Below are 17,685 nucleotides of genomic sequence, written 5' to 3' on the forward strand. Positions count from 1 at the left end.
GAGATATAAAAAAACAAACTGGAACTTAACTTTGTCTCCTGGGCCCCTGTCAGCCTCTAAGAAGCTAAGAAAATAGGCGTGGAAAGCACCTTTTAATATTCTGCACTAGAGACTAAGCACTAGAGACCTACTTGACTCCCTTTGAGCCTGCAGCTGCTCTTGGGGGCATCTCTATGCCTCTCAGTCAGTCCCAGAGATGACTGAGAGTCTAATCCTGACTGATGGCAAGGGAGCACGAGCAAGTTAGGGTTCTGCAAAGAGCTCAGAGTTGCTCATTTCCTGCTTCCTTCTGTCCTTTCCATTTCAGTTCTGAAATCTGGTGGGTCGTCGAAAGAGTTTTAGGATGGGTCATGTTAAAAGAAAATGTTAATGATAGAGGATAGCAAGTTCTGGAAATCCCTATCCCATTCCCAGCCATTGGAAACCCCTATTCTCCCTGCTAATGAGGTCAATCCCAAACAAACTGTGACAGGCACACCTGAGGTGGTCCCTCTCCTCTCTGCCCCATCCCAGCGGTCTCTCATGAAAGGAAAGAAGCCTGTGGTTTCCACAGCTGCATGACCACAGAGAGGATCAAAGGTGTTACCCCTGGAAGACATTGAGCTGCTTTTTATGTCTTTCCTGCATGGCACAGGTTTGGTGCCACCAGTTGTGGTACCGTATTTCTAGGTATTTCCTTGGTCAAGTTTATGTTCTGGCAGGTTTCATTTTCTTCCAGGATCTCCCTCAGCAGCACCTCAGGAATGCAAAACTGTTCTCAGGAGCCTTCTCTGTGGAAAGTACTCAGCTCTCTTTCTTTTGACTGGGAAATCCTACTCTGCTTTCTGCTCTTAAGAGATTTGGGACAGTTCAGGACAGCAAGACATTAACCCCCATTAAAGATCATGTGTTATTGGCCAGACAAATACACACTGACTATTCTATATGTTCGATGAGTTGTATCTTGGGATGCCCAGTCACTAGTGTTGACCACCAGCTAGGCACATGACTTTAGTTTAAGAAATTAGGTTTTATGGCTCTTGTTTGCCTACTTGCCTCACATAATCATGATACTGGTATTCATTCAGATGCTTCTGTCCTAATGTTTCTCAGATCTGACTGCATATTAGAATAATCTGGGGAATTCTTAAGAAATACCTGTTTCTATCTCCATCTCAGGTATATTCTGTGAGATCTCAAGAATATAGAGTGTTCTCAAGGATAACCATGTTCTAGGGACCTCAGCTGACTGCAGAGCTCCCCTAAAAACCCAGCAGACCTAGAATGACATAAATGTGTTAAACAGTAGTTGTGTATCAATATTAAGCAGGACTTTGTATGTAGTGAGAAGAGAAAACAAACTTTGCAGAATGCCACAAAATGTTTAGCTGTATGTTAAACATTTTTAAGACATGAAATTATAATTCATGTCACCACTCAGGATTAAAGGTTAACCAAACTTGCTGTTTTTATTATATTAATTTGACAATGCTGTATTGTTTCAAAGCAGTTTGCTTGCAAGCAATTTTTATAGGAATCTAAGGCATGTTTAAGAATCTGTCAATAACATTCCACAAGAAAACAATAGACATTTGTTGTAGAAATTCAGGCATTCTCTTGGAATGATTCTAATCCCTTGAACTAAGAACAGAAAGATATGATATCTAACATCAGAGACCTCTCCTGTTGATATTAACTATGACATAATAAAACTGTTTTCATTCAAATGTTACCTGCTATACTACTAAAATATTGAATGAGAATTGATTGAACCCAAAGATCAAACTTTTTTTTTAAGAAACCACATTCCTGATACTTAAAAAGGGATTTTTATGGGCTGGGAATATAGCTCAGGTGGTAGAGTGCTTACCTCCCATGCACAAGGCCCTGAGTTCAATCCCCAGCAGCACCAAAAAAAAAAAAAAAAAAAAAAAAAAAAAAAGAGAGAGAGAGAGAGAGAAAGGGACTTTTATTTGTGACTGCAACAAAAGGTACATTTCAGGAAAAGATTTAAGTAGATTTTCATTTCATACTTTTGTAATTTTTCATTTATTCACAATAAAATAGAATATTTTTGTTACATTTGGAGTTAGAATATAACTTGCATTCCACTTATAACAATAGCTTTATGCTGGTTGAATAAATAATTGTTTATTCTGCATGTTACTCATTCATTTTGTAGCCTCAGATTTGACTTTGGCAGTCAGTGTAGGTTATGTGTAGAAAGGTACCAGGAAGATGTGTATATTTTGCCACTTTCAGTGTGCATTTGGAATTGGAAAATGGCAAGTGATGAAGCATTCATCAAGCAAAAAGCATATAAAGATTCTGTGAAAATTTGACTCTGATAGTATATTCATTTTCCAGAAAAGGCATACAAAGGAAAATCTCTTCTGTCCCAAAAAAGACTCAGCTACAGAGTAAAAATTAATTTTACACAAAACCAAAACAAACAAACAAACAAAAACTAACTAAAAAACAAAAAGGTTCTTCTCAAGAACAAAAGAGCATAGCACTTTGTGTTACAATCCTGCACAGGGCTGAGGCATAGTTCAGTGGTACAGTACTTGCCCAACTCGTACAAGACCATGGGTTTAGTCTCCAGCACTGCAACAGGAAAAGAAGGGGGCGGGGAGAGGCCAGCAAGTCAGTTCATATTTTATTTTATTTTACAGTCAGGTCAAAAGACAGAAAAGGTGGGAAATGAAAAGTGGAGGAGAAAAAGGAATATGGAAATAAAGGGAATAAAGCAACATTTGAAGTAAAATAAAGAGGTTCAAAGGAGGCAAAAGAAAGGGAGAGGAAGGCCAAAGGCTCCATTGGGAATGCCAAATGAAATCTCTTATTTTTCACATTTACCACTCTGGAGCGATAGACAACCAAGAAATTTCCATCTGTTTAAGTGTCTCAGAAATTTAAATTAGCAGCCTAAACTAGTTCTGCTTTTATTCCTAAGTATTATAGTTTATTTCTAAAACCAGCTTATCTGCTTTTATTTTCAAATGATGAAATTTATTTCTGAATTAAAAATGTGTATTACCATTACATTTGAAGGATTTTACACAAGTAGGAAGAAATTACTTGGGTTTTGGAAATTCACCTTGATACTTTCAGACAACTTTATTTCTAGCTTTTTCATGAAATCTCAGAGTTTCTGGGTTTTGTTTATTTTTAGTTTAAAAAGTAGTATGCTTGAAGTTTTATTTTGTTTAATAATATTTTGCCTCATCTAAGTTGGTGGACATTATTATACTTAGAGGAACCAAAAATTTCAGTGATACATCTCAACCCAAATAAATGGAATTAACTAATATTTAAAATACTTCACTGTTCTCTTCAAATATTCTAAATAGTCATAAGAGCCTTAAGCTAGTGCCTGTCCTTTCAGGATAGTTGTCCTACAAGCTAAGTGTTTATGTGGTTTAGGGGCTAAATTTACATAAATTTTCTGGTCTTAGTTTCTTCATTTGACATGTATGACAAGGGGATCTCTAGGGTCCCTTTCCACCCTAAATATCTTGTGTGTATTGGTGTGTTTAATTCTGTGACTTCATTTGTTGTACTTTATTATGAAATGACTTCATGATCAAGTTTATTAGGTTTTTAAAGACTTCAATTGCTTGTTCAGTAGCATAAACTATTTACTAAAGTAGGACTTGGAGAAATATGCTATCTACTAACTATTTCTGTTTGAATTAACTTTGTTTGACAGAATGATTAAGATGACTTTTTTTTCCAGATTATACCTTTCACGTAGAAAGTACATATTAATGATTAAATATTTTAAACCAAATGAGACCAGAATCCATTTTCTCTGATTTAGTAGGTGCTGTTTCTCTGGAGAGTCCATGGATAAGACCAAGAACATGTTTGAGAACACGTATAGACCTGGTGGCTGATGGGGCAAAGGCACAGCCCCACATATAAAATTCAAGTTGTATTTTTAACAAATCCAGGACAACATTGTAGCTGGGGGCAGAACCAGAAGAATGGTCATAAAGAGAATGTTCAACTATTTTTGAACAGAATTGGGTACTTTGGTTGTGTCCTTCAAACACAAAGAATTAGGTTACATGAAATCCTCTAACCCAAGATGATGATGATGTAGATTGTAAGACACTTGATAAGCAGATCTGCAGGGATAATAAATTAGTTCATCAAAGAGCTGTTTATTCAATATGAGTTGACAAATGAACACATCTATTCTTCTGTCTTATTCCTAAATTTGAACTCATTCAGCAAAGTAAAGCCATTTTTCTCTACTTTTTAAAATAACTTTGGTAAAAATAGAATAAATACTTTTTTATATAAATCCAAATATTGTAGGATACTCACTAGATAAATAAGTATTTATTAAGTGCCTTTCAGACTGATGGTACTGTGCTAGATTTTGCACAGATATTATGGTATATAATTTAGGTGGCCACTTATAGACATTTCTGTCTTCTGCTGTGTCATGTACCTCTGTCCTTTACCCTCACAGTGGAGGTGAGGATCAGTGTGTGATAAGGGTTAGGTTTAGTCAGCAGTGGGATCATCCAAACAGACTGCAGATAAAAATACATGTTTGAGCCGCAAACTAATTAGAAATGGACTAGATGTGAGGTGGGGAATGGGAGAAATCTTAAATTGGACATGATTAAAAGGAATGGAGGAGACATAATCAGCTTGAAAGGATGATCCCATTGTACAGAGTCCTGAAGTAAAATTGCTAACCAACCAAGAGACTACAAAACTGACTCCTACTGGTCATTTAACTTATACCATGGCATTTGAATTTTTTTCTTTGTATTCTTTTTTTTTTTTCCCCTTTTAACAGAATCGATAAAAAAATGTCTGGAGGCCAGAGTGGGTATGAACTTAGTGAAGCCAAAGCCATTCTAACTGAACTGAAATCTATCAGAAAGGCAATTAGCTCAGGAGAAAAAGAAAAACAAGATCTGATGCAGGTATGTTATAACATTTTGAGTCAATCTGTAGCTTCTGAGGAACTCACCAAGGCAGAGTCTGGATGGCCATCATCCATTACCTCTACCCTATTTGTACTGCATGGGCCCTGTGGAAGATTTTTATAGACTCTGAGGCAGCTCAGTTGCTGTGGAGGAGGACAGGTTGTTCTGGACTTCTTATATGCTTAATTGAAGGCAGGTCTTGAATATCCTTTGAGTTGGTGGGTAGTGGAACCCAGAGCCCATTTGAGGAGTTTCATGCCTGAAACTCACTGAAAACTCCATGTGAGATCCAAATGAGCAAGATTCTCTGAATGAGTGATCCTTAGTCAGGATACCTAAAGGGTATGACACCTGTCATGCCTTTTGAGGTGGGGCTATGTGAGTAGCTTAGAACAACTTCTTTCCAGCCCAGGGTTGGGTGGGGAATATTGACCCAGCTAGGGGTTACCAATACAGTTACCCCAGGAAAGCTGCTTCTGGTCGTAGGTCCTTTTGTTGTTTCTTTGTAGTTTTCAGCCTATATTTTTCAACTCCCAATGATCCAACCTCATTGTATAGAAAAAACAAAACAGTCATTCATTGATCAATATTCTGAATATCTGGAGGCTAGGGATATAGCTCAGTTGGTAGAGTGCTTGCCTTGCAAGCACAAGGTCCTGGGTTCAATCCCCAGCACCACATACACACACACACACACACACACACACACACACACACACATATATATATATATATATATTTTTTTTTTTTTTAATATATATATCTGTACTTATCAGGTATGGTCAAGTTTTTTTCTAAGAATGTCTATGTTCCTCCCATTCTTTTCCCTCCATACCATAATTATCATAAACACTTAAGAACTTGGGAGTTCTTTACCTAACCAAGGAAGAATTTAGTCTATGTCTTTGGGAAAATGTTAGAGCCAGTGGTGGTATTTACATTCTTAATAGAACCTCTACATTTAAATACTATATTCAACTTCATGTTGGTTTTCAAAGTGTTAGTTGAATATAAATAAATATTCTTGGATTTCTATAGTTTTGCATTTGAGGAATCTTGAAATAACTTGTAAGAGATCTAGTAAAAAATATAATGGTGATAACAACAAATACTTATAAATACTGAATTTATGCCCTATACTCTTCTAACTGCCTTTCATGTAAATAGTTCACATAATCCTCACAACAACTCCTGAAGATATCATTATCCTTAGCTTATAGACAAAGAAATTGTAGCACAGAAAAATTTAAAAAGTTATTTAAAGTCATATAAATGGTAACAGGACTAGGGTTCTGAGCAGTCTTGCTCCAAAATACATGATTTTAAAACATGTATAACATATAAGACTTGACTTGTATTTTGTTTTTGTTCCATAATTATGCTATGATTAAATTAGTAGATTCAGAAATGTACACAGTGATTCCTATTTTAAAAGAAGTTAATGGAACTTGAACAGATTTACATTGGAACCTTATAATTGAACAATTTTAGTTCATCTTTGATTTTTTTTTCCCCATCAACTTTGGATTCTTACATGGGCCAGATTAAATAAAAGGATTAAATTCCTTTCAATTACTAAAGAATATAGAATAATTAATTAGTAGATATAGAAATCAACAATAGAGCTGGAAGGGATATTAGATATTTTCTGTGACTTTCAGATTCTTTGAGTATAGGAAGAAATATATTTTACCTCAAAACCCAATGACATACAAGTGATTGTACCTATCACTACACACATGTTCACACTTAAAACAAATTTCACAGAAATATGCTTGCTCTTGATACTGGTGATGTACTCTGATTTTATTTTTGACTATCTTTTCTAAGACTGAAAACATATTTAGACACACCCTTGTGATGGTGGCTGTGTTGATTGAGTGTATTGTTATCACAGATAAGATTGAAAAACACTCATGTTTTCAGTTTGCAGATGGAAAAACAAGAGACTTGCCCAAAATCAAAAGTTTCTTTGTTCTTTTCTCTAATGTATTATTTGATGGGTCCATATAAGTTCTATTCCTCTTAAATTTACATTTTCTATAAATATCCCTTGGGAAGAAAATTGAAAATGTTAGGTACCAGATTCCTTATATTTCTGTCCTTAGAAAATTCTTTTATCAGGATTAAATGCTGACTCTTGCAATTTATGATAGTAGTTTCTTGCCATTTTTATTACTGTTGCTGTAGGGTCTTAAAAAGCAAATTAAATAAGATTTTCCTTTTTTTGTATTTTTATTTGTGTATATCCTCCCTCTAAAGTAAACCCAGTATGTTAGACCTGAGTACCAATAGCAGGTACCATCACTTTTGATTATTCACTTTAGTAAACCAACCTTAACCACCATACGTAGTGCCATACAGTGGACACATAGATGACGCTCAGCTTAGGCCTGGGCTACTCCTTAGCAACTTCTAGGCCTCAGTTTTCTAATCTCTTAACATTAATGTAAGTTGATGGCACAGTTGTAGAAGTCTTCTAAGACAGAAGTTATCTTCTATATGTAAAATGAAAGATTACATTATAAATATTTTGTTTCCATAATTTCTGTTACTTTGAGTGATTCTGTATAAGTTTGTTTACTATTGCTGTAACAAAACACCAGCAATTGGGTACTTTATAAAGAAAAAAGACTTATTTAGCTTACAGTTTGAAGCTGAAAATCCAAGATTGCGTGGCCCCATCAGTTGAGTTTCAGGTAAAGGCCTCATTGCAGGAGGACCTCCTGGCAGGAAGAAGAGATAATCTGACAAGACTGTGAGTCAGAGAGATTGAGGGGACTCCTTTTACAGTTCATCCTTTTGGAGACTAACAAGGATACTTCAAAAACTATATTAATCCCTTATAAACATGATACTCCCAGTGACCTAAATACCTTGCACTGACCCCACCTCTTAACGGTTCCTCTGTTTCTGATCATTGTCACAGTGAGGACCAAGCTTCTAGTATATGTTCTTTTGGGGTGGGTGGACACACTGAAGCCATATTGAAATACAGACTTTTAAATAAAGTTTTAACTTAAGAAATGTGTGTGTTAGATGTAGAGATACTGTTATTCACAGGAAAATGCTGTCTTGGGAAAAGGAAGACAGTTTTCTTACAAATCTTCTCATATACTTCCAAAGTGGTGTGTGTGTGTGTGTGTGCGCAAAATTATATTTTACTCTTATTTTTAAAATAATAAAATGGTTAAAAGACCTAAAATAAGGTAATTTTTTTTCTTTCCATTAAGATCAGCTCTCTCAATTTAATTTTATCTAGTAGGGAAAGTTTGCCCTCTCACATGTTAAGTTTTATGAAATACTTTGTGTTTCTTGGACAGAGTCTTGCTAAGCTGCAGGAGCGGTTTCATTTGGATCAGAACATTGGCAGATCTGAGCCAGATTTGAGATCCAGTTCTGTGAATTCTCATTTTTCTCTCTCCAGACAGACCCTTGATGCTGGGTCACAAACAAGCATTTCTGGAGATGTAAGTTACCTGTGCCGTTGCTTGCCCCAGTGTCATCCTTGGTGGACCTTAATAACAATTATAGATGGTGAATTGGAGCAGGAGCTACACATGTGGGTTACATTCCAACTGTGTGCATTCAGTATTTCATTCTTCTAAGATTGGTTTAAAAAATCGCTGTCTTTTCTGTCAAGGTGCCAAGCATATCAAGAATTGTCCATTTGAGTAACTTTGTTCAAACCTTTTCAGGCTACTTTTTTTAGTGACACTGTTGAAAACGTAGAGATACATGAAAATTGAACTTTTTCCTAGTAAGTTCAGAGTCTTGGAAATTTAGGTCATTTCAAATGAACAGTAAGGCCAAAGAGAAACAGAGATATATACCTTTTGAAACTACCTTGAAAACTTATTTTTATAAATTGGAAGTTGATTGTCTTAAAGTGTTTAATATTTGATTTGTAACTGGCTTTGGTAATGTTTAATGTGCCTTGAATGTTATTAACTACTTTGCCTTTTCACTTTTAGAATGCCATTAGAAGGTATTTACTTTTCTATAAGTTGCTGGTTATTTTTGTATTCCTTATACTTTTTTGAAGTATGTGCTATGAAAGTAAAATAGTAGGACTTAAAACCTATTTAAAAATTAAGTTTTGAGGTTATTTAGTTTATATTTTAGACAGTTGAAAGCTAAGTGATGGAAATTTTGGCTCATAAAGGCAAAGAAATCGGTTCCAGTTCATAAATTTTTATTGACCCATATCCCTTCATAATATCTTAAGCTACCAGACACATTTACCTGATATTTTTGTCTTGAATTTAATGTGTGGAGAAAGTGATATGAAAGTCTGAAAAACAAACAAGCTTGAATTAAAAGAAATGTTTTGCCCCTACTGAGAGTATAAAGTAAGTGCCTTTTTAAACTGGTACTTTCCCATTGCAGTACCATTTTCTGGAGCTTTTCAATTATTTGTACTTCGTAAGAACAAAAGCAGTTTTCTTCATTCATTAGCAGAGTTAATTGACTTTTTTCCTTTTGTTTTACTAGATCGGAGCAAGAAGTAGATCGAATTTAGCTGAAAAGGTCAGGCTAAGCCTACAGTATGAAGAAGCTAAAAGAAGGTAAGAACAGGGAGCTTTTTTTTTTTTTAAATGGTTGATGGGCCCAAACATCATTTTCTTTTCCAGAATTAATGTTTAGTCTTTACTCCTATGGTGACATCTGCTGGGCATTCTCCACACACTCTAATCTAGGTTATCCTTGATTTTTAGCATCTTAAGGATGCTTCCCCTCTCCTCTCTCTTCCCTATCTCCCTCCCTCCAGAGGTGCAGAATAAGGAGAATTAATGAAAAGTGTGGGAATAAAATTGTCCTCTTCTCTTCTGGAAAAAGAAGCTTTGAATTTCTGTAAGACTTTGAATTGAAAGTGAGAAGTTTGGCTCCTGGGTTGGAAACATGATACAGTGGCTTAAGCACAAGACTTGACAGCTGCTGAGGAGATCTGAGGTGGACACCTTTGAGCGTGGTCCCCTGCTTTGAAGGGAAGCCTTGCTGCTGATGTCCTTGAAGGTGCTGAGGTGTTTGTTCCTGTTGATTTATGTCAGGGAGAAGGAAGAGATACTCTTATTTCCCTTCTTTATCTTTTAAACTCTTTATTAACCCCTGTGCTTTCTTTTTCTTTCATCTGTGATTCTGCTGGAGTGAAGCAGAAGAGATCTCACTGTCCTTATCTAGTAGAGAATCAAATGGTTAAATAATATAACATACCTTGTTTGTTTGGAGGAAAGTCATCCTGAGTAGATTTCATATTTCCTTTAAGAGCTTAAAAATGCAATTGGCTTATTATATAGGAGATAGTGGGGGAAAGTTGCATTGTTATCAAGCAGGAGACAAAGGAATTTATCATGTTCCTTCCCATGAGCATGAAAAACTCCACTGAGAACCTGCTAGGGTGTCATAGTTTCCTACCATAAGAAAAAGCTATCAGATATTGAAGTGTATCTACAATTACTGATGATGGTGAAAATTTTAAAGTAATTTACCATAGTTCTTACAGGTTATTTAGCTTTAAATAGATAAAATAAGTGCAATATTTAGTTTACTCTCTGTAACCTATGGTTCTAATATCACTTGATTGGTCAATTTCCTAAGCTTCATTCTCCAAATTATTAACCATGTGAGCTTGAGCAAATCAGTCCTTCTGAGCAACAGTTTACTTAGCTAATGGTAATGCCTTTAAATTTTCCCCTGTAAATTTTAAATGTCTTGAAGTTAAGAAAAATGTTGTACTTTATTTCCTCCTTCTCAGGGTCTAGACTAGGGCCTCGGCTTCAGTAAGCATTCAGAAAGCTGACTTGCAGTCGGGACCTGTGATATTTATGCTGCTGGTGAATGCTGCGGTGGTCCTCTTGCTGTTTGTAGGTCAGTCCTTTAGCCACTCGAACTCCCTGGTTCTGATGTGGACGAAGCCCTGGAAGTGTGCCTGGTTTTCTGAAGGAGAATGGCTATAACTCAAAACTAATTTTAGTGAACTAGACCTTATCCCCCTGGGTTCTTATAGACTTGACTCTGCTTCTTTGGATCAGCTTGAGCTTTTGCTTTACTGTGACTGCTCACAGATATTCCATCTGGAGCTTACACAGCACTTCTCTTCCTAGGTGTTTCTGGAAGTCTCCTTCATATTCTATTCCCCAAATTTGGTACATAATTTCTAAAATAAAATGGGAGACTACCTAATGCCTGATCACAGTTGTAAATAGGAGCCTTTCTTTCCTCCATCATGTTGTTACTCCCGTCTCCATTAGTTAGTGCAGTCACATTGAAACTTAAGACATTGGTTTTTTCCCACTTGGTTGCATTGCTGTACTATTTGGGGTTTTGTCTTAAAGTTACTAGTGTTGCTGATGAGAAGGTAACTCTCAAGGGTTTATGCATATGTTGAAAATGCATTTTCCTCCTCAATTCTGAATAAGTAAAGAGATGGGTTGTGTTTCTCTGAAACCTGTTTTTCTCCTTCAGCCTTTGTTTTATGTGCTTAATGAAGCTAATAATATCATGCTTATTTAGCATTTTGATGATTAATTTTCCAGTACGTTGAGACAGTTGTTTATGGTTTTGTGATTAAAGCTGAAGAATAGCTGATGTTACATCTATCATAAGTGCAGACGGTGGGTGAAATCAAAAGTGCACTATATCTGCAGTGTCAGTCGCAGAATGCAATTTTATTTCTAACTAAAACAAGAAACTATGATACAAAGATGGCTATTTATTTCCATCTTTGTTCTTGATTATGTTTTTTGTTTACCTTTTATTCATTCCTTTTACAATTTCTTCCATTGAAAAAGAAAAAAGCATCTCCCTTTTCTGGTTTCCATATTCTGGTGTGAGTTGTAACATTATCTGAAGCAATCATTGAACATTTTTTTTAAAAAAATAGAGTCAGAGATTCCTTGTGCAAACATAGTTGTGTTCATAGTTTACCTGGATCTTGGGCTTTGGGGGCAGAAGAACCAGGTTGCTATTTACCTTGTAAAAGTCCTGATTATCTTTGCAGTGCCACAGAACAAGTTTTTGATTCAGGTTGTTCAAGACATTTGTATTGAAGTTGAATTGTTCACTTAATCATTTATTGTGGAACTCTAGGCATAGTGAATTATGAAGTTAGTGAATTTGTCTTTCATGCTTTTTCTTCTTCCCCCTATTCCTGTCTCCCTCACTTCACCACCTGTTGTCACTCCAGTGGTGCAAAGCCAGATTCCTGTGCTGGTGAAGTTCCACGGTGTACTCCTGAATAGCCAAATAACCGTACAGAGGAACTTAGATCAAATGCAGTAGCGGCTATAAGGTGCAGTGCAGTGCATGTTCAATAAATGCTACATACACCAGTCAGAGCCCTATGGGGTGGAGACTTCACAGCAGAAATTTAAGAAGAATGTGGGGTGGAGGGAAGCCAAGCCCTACCCCCTTTTCCTTGGTGGAGACTTGATGGACTGACTTTGCTCTAATATGAGTTGGCCAACCCACTGTTCTCTTTTCTTCTCCCTTTCCCTGAGTTGCTAATACCCTTGTCTCCACCAACCTGCCCTGGTGATTACCATTTTACTGGAAAAGATGCTGTGGACAGCATTGCTACCCAGAGGAACAAAAATGGCATTTTAGGCATCATTGCAATGCCGATCTCAGTTTTTTATTTTTTGTTTTTTTAAAAGGGAAGCCTCCAGGTGCCTCTCCTGTCACACCACACACACAAACATCAGGGCTGTCTGCCCTTGGCCCCCAGAGTACTTTGCATTTGAAGTGTCTGTGTACTTGACTTTCGTGCTGTTGTCAGATAGGGAGATGTGCTCACTCACATTGTAAAGATGGGGAATGAAGCAGAGGACAGCTGAGTGTGAAGTCAGGCCTGAGCCTGGAGTACAGAGCTACTGCCTGCTTTCTGGTAAGCTCCAGATGGGAAGGTCTGGATGGCAGTTCCACCCCAGACTTAGCTGGTTATGTTTGCCTTTCTCGGGAGTCCTAAATATGTGCATGCTTCTCTTTATTTTAGTATGGCCAACTTGAAAATCGAACTCTCCAAGTTGGACAGTGAAGCCTGGCCTGGGGCACTAGATATTGAGAAGGAGAAGCTGATGCTGATTAATGAAAAAGAAGAACTTTTGAAAGAATTGCAGTTCGTCACTCCGCAAAAACGCACGCAGGATGAATTGGAACATCTGGAAGCTGAAAGGCAACGACTAGAGGAAGAGCTGCTGTCTGTGCGTGGTGCACCCAGCCAGGCTCTGACTGAGAGGTATGTGTTTCTCTCTGAGAACAGGGCAACTAAAACATGTGACTGAATCTTAACTGGTGACATTTTCCTTGGATTTGGAAATCTTAATTTTATCTGTTCTTACTGGACAGAGAATGGTACAAAAGAACTTCCTTTCTGTAGAACAGTGAAGCACACCCACCTAATACCCTCAGTGTCTGTTAGCACTGAGAATGCCTGTGACAGATGTTGACTGACTAAGGAGTGTTGACATGAAACTGCGAATGCAGTCTGACACTGAGTCTGATAACAATAGTCATAAACTATTGCACTCTGCCAAGAAAGATGGTCTGGGTTGTTCCAGTGACTGAATTTCCTATTCCAGGTTTTATTACTTGTAAGAATGAAAAGTTCATTGCTTTTAATTTCACAAGGAAAAAGAAGACACAACTGGCTCTCTTTGATATCCTAGTAGTTCACAAAATGTTGCTTGGATTTTGCTTCTGAGTTGAAACCCTCCTCTGAAACAGCTGAAATATAAAGGAAAATATTATAAGCAGTTTTTTTTTAAATCTCTCAATGGGAAGGTGTGAGTTGATTAGTTAATCTCAGTTCTTTAAACAACTCAGCTGGGTAAACAAGGGAACCTGTGTGTACCAGTTTGATATGAACACATCTGTGTCAGAGCCCTATGTCCTGACCTTATTGGCTGCTGTGGTGGGACCCCTGTTTCAGGATAGACTGGGTAACCTTTCAAAACCACTGTATATGCATCCTTTAGGCCAACAAGTAAGGAGCAGTGCCTGCCTCACAGCAACAGGAATGACATTCATATTGGTATTATCTCAAGTTACCTGCATATATGTTTAAAATACACAGCCATAATCCAATTTCTTTTCTCTCCACCCTCATACTGGGAATTGAACCCATGGCACTCTACCACTCAGCTACATCCCCAGCTCTTTTTATTTTTTATCTTGAGACAAGGTCTCCCTAAGTTGCCCAGGCTGGCCTCAAACTTGTGATCTTCCTGCCTCAGCCTCCTGAGTTGCTTGGATTAACAAGTGTGCACCACTGCACCTGGCTGCTGCTGCTGCTGCTGCTGCTGCTGCTGCTGCTCCTGCTCCTGCTCCTGCTCCTGCTCCTGCTCCTGCTCCTGCTCCTGCTCCTCCTCCTCCTCCTCCTCCTCCTCCCCCTCCCCCTCCCCCTCCCCCTCCCCTTCCCCCTCCCCTTCCCCTTCTTCCTCCTCTTCTTCTTCCTCCTTTTCTTCTTCCTTCTTCTCCCAGTCCAAGTTTAACTGTTGGGGAGATTTGACTTTTATGAGTTAAAATGTTGATCAAGGTAATATGTAGCTATAGCATCGTAGCTTTAGGGTGCATGAACAAGTCTTAAGAGGAGAAACCTCTGCAGACTGTATTCTTCTGTCTTAAATAATTTTCCTCATTCCCTGCATTTCCCTTCTTTTCTTCCCTGCTGCTCTGACTCAGGTCTTGCAGGGCTGACCAACAATAAGATCAGTCTAAGGTAGGTGTGAGCAAGACTGGCTAAATAAGGACCTATCTGACAAAGACCCACAGAAACAAAAAGTAATGATGAGAAAGCAAGGCTGAATTTAAATTGTTTTTCCTATATTACCCTTGTCTATATATTTGTATACCTTAAATTTCCAATATAAAAGTTTAATAGTCTTCAGTAAATAGAATGAAATTGGTAACTTGCTGGGTGTGGTGGCGCATGCCCGTAATCCCAGCAGTTTAGGAGCCTGAGGCAGGAAGATGGCAAGTTCAAAGCCAGCCTCAGCAAAACAAAGGTTCTAAGCAACTCAGTGAGACGCTGTCTCTAAGTTTAAAAAAAAAATGCAAAGTAGGGCTGGGAATGTGGCTCACTGAATTCAATCCCTGGTACTACCAAACCCTACCCCACCCTGCACTACCAAAAAATAAATTGATAGCATTTGTGTGGTCCTGGTGAAAACACCAGTGATATTTGGTGTATTATATAATACTTAACAACTTTATTTACCACCATTTCTTCATATCCATGAAGGACTGGTTCCAGGAATCCTCCCCAAGTGCCAAAATGCTGCGCTTACTCAAGTCCCTTGAGGAAATGGTGTAGTATTTGCTTATCACCTGTGCATATCCTCCCATATACTTTGAATCATATCTAGATTATTGTACCTAATACAACACAAATGTTAAGTAAATAGTTGTTATACTGTATTGTTTAAGGAATCAAATAGACAAAAAAAAGTCTGTGTCTGTTCAGTACAAATGCAGTTTTTTTTTTCCTTTGAATATTTTTCGTCTGCTATTGGTTGAATCTGTGAATGTGGAACTCGGGAATATGGAGAGCCTAATCTTACATGGCTAATGTGCAGTGTCCATCTATTTGTAGTAGAAGAATCTGGGAAGGTTCTAAAGGCAGCTGTTAGATTTGTACTAGGAGAGAGAAACACATGTGCTTATTTGTTTTAATCAGCATTTACAGGTATGGTGTCTGGCTTGTATTTTTTTATTAGGGAGAGAACCTCTCAAGAATGGTTAGTGAAGTAACATTGAAGAAGTGTTTTTTTTTTTCCCTAAGTACCAAAACTTTGATATGTTGACACATATAAAGTAACTATCAAAATTTCAGCAGCAACAGTGACTGGAATTTATCAAATAGAGAAGGTATAAAATACTTAAATAAAATAATGATCTATTTAGTCTGGTCCAGCCATGGGGTCATATGCAATGGGGAATAAGCAGTGTTGATAGTCTTACTAATCTTGATACCTACATAGACTTGTCTCCCATGTTTGGCTCTTAGCAGAAAAGAAAATGTATATATTTTGCATTTGTAATATGTGGACTTTCTGAGTCATTTGTAAGTCAAGTAGTTTAGTATTCCAAATAAGTGAATACTAATTTCCTTCCTAGTGTCTGTGGCTAAAGGCAAATACCATAATTATGTTGCAGTGAAAGGTTGAGGGACTCATACTTGCTTGTTTGATCAATGTAAAGTTTTCTCACTGCCACCGGTGGTTGTACCAGGTTCAGGCTTGCACATGTCCCCCAAAACAGAGGACATACTCCTGCAGTGAGCACTGAGTCTTTTATTTCTCAAATAGACAGCATAGTAGGGGTCTTTGGGTCTTCTTTTTGTTGTTCATTGTTTTACTTTATTCCCTCATTCTCTGTCACTTTTTCTTATTCTTTACCCCCTTATTTGTTTTTTTGTTTGTTTGTTCTTTCCTTCTACCATATGTATTTATTTATGCTCTTCTTTTTGCCTCTGTTGAACTGAAAACTGGGACCTCACAAGAGAATACCTTGGCAAGCAGTGTATTTCTTCAGATACTAATGGGAAATGGAATTAATTTTGTCAAATTTGGTTTCCTCATAGAACAAATTGTGCTCCACCAATTTCATCTTGGTACCTCCACAACTACCAATGAAAGCTACTTGCAGCAGTGACCCAAATTTTCCTATTTTCTATTTATATTGTGGGTTCCTCATTATTTCAGTGATGACCTCAAGCAAGATTCTAAGGCATTAATGGATTGTAGACTATGAAGGAGCTAAACACATGAATTTTCAGACATTGCGTGTGCCCCTAGTGTACAGCAGTGTCACCTACCTAGCTCTTCATCAATGACTGAGGCCGCCACCTAGTGGTGATAAAGCGCATTGGGAAAAGTGAGAGCTGCTCATTTTGAGAGAGAAGTTGCTTTCAAAAGAAAGGAAGCCAGTTTTTTGTATGTGCTTCCTATTCTCACCACACAGTTATTGACATTCCTTAAACTCTGTGCTTTTCTATAGCTAAGAAGAAGAGTCCTAACATTGCTTCTTATTTTCTCACAGATTTTGGGGGCTTTGCCTTGTAATTGCCAAAATATCTTAATCATTTCCTAATTGTTTGAATGTTTTTATCAATACTTTTGAAAAATTTTTAAAACAGGTGGGTTAAAGACATGGGTGCCACTTATTTTTCAATGGAAAAGGAACTGCTTTTTTCTGTGTATGATGTGAAATGTTCCGTAGGTGGAAAGTTCTGAGTTTAGGAGAGACCCAGGGAGCCTCTCTGTCTCAGGGCAGTGAGGCAGAAGAAGGAGGATGAGAAGAACCTACACTTTGCAAAAGGCAGTGGAAAGGAGAGTGTGGAACAGCAGGGCCAGGGGAAGAATCTTTTAGGGGCCAGGGTGAAAAGATCATTTCTCACCTAGGAAAAGGCAGAGGTTGGAGAAAAATTCAGGAACGTAGATACTCTCTTGAGAAGGCAGTTGCCAGCCATTTGGAGGAAGCTGAGGAAGTCATTTCCTATGAAAGACACATGGAATCTGAGGAAGACTTCTGGCTGTCACTGGGAGAGTCTTGGTATTTTTATCAGAGGCTGGGTAGAAGAGGGAGAAAGAACTCTGTCTGCTTTCTAGGACCTTAGTGTTACACTGGGGAACATGTAAATATGAACACAGAAGCCATGTGCCAGTAATCAGAGTCAAACTAAAAGAGCTAGGAGAGCAGTTCCTGGACATGGCCTGGAAGAGGACAGAGGATGGGCCATCTCCTCTGACTGGGA

General features: G+C 37.7%; 1 protein-coding gene across 1 annotated transcript in view; it reads left to right on the forward strand.

The window, feature by feature from the left end:
- The window catches only part of Wwc2 (WW and C2 domain containing 2), a 221,013-nt gene that overhangs the window by 145,106 nt on the left and 58,222 nt on the right, over positions 1 to 17,685 (forward strand). The window contains exons 6-9 of the mRNA XM_047549990.1: positions 4,799 to 4,928; positions 8,255 to 8,401; positions 9,426 to 9,499; positions 12,925 to 13,167. Coding sequence (XP_047405946.1) covers positions 4,799 to 4,928; positions 8,255 to 8,401; positions 9,426 to 9,499; positions 12,925 to 13,167 — 594 coding nt within the window. The remainder of the gene's footprint in view (positions 1 to 4,798; positions 4,929 to 8,254; positions 8,402 to 9,425; positions 9,500 to 12,924; positions 13,168 to 17,685) is intronic.

The sequence above is a fragment of the Sciurus carolinensis genome, chromosome 4, assembly GCF_902686445.1.
Source record: "Sciurus carolinensis chromosome 4, mSciCar1.2, whole genome shotgun sequence".
In the NCBI taxonomy this organism is placed as follows: Eukaryota; Metazoa; Chordata; class Mammalia; order Rodentia; family Sciuridae; genus Sciurus; species Sciurus carolinensis.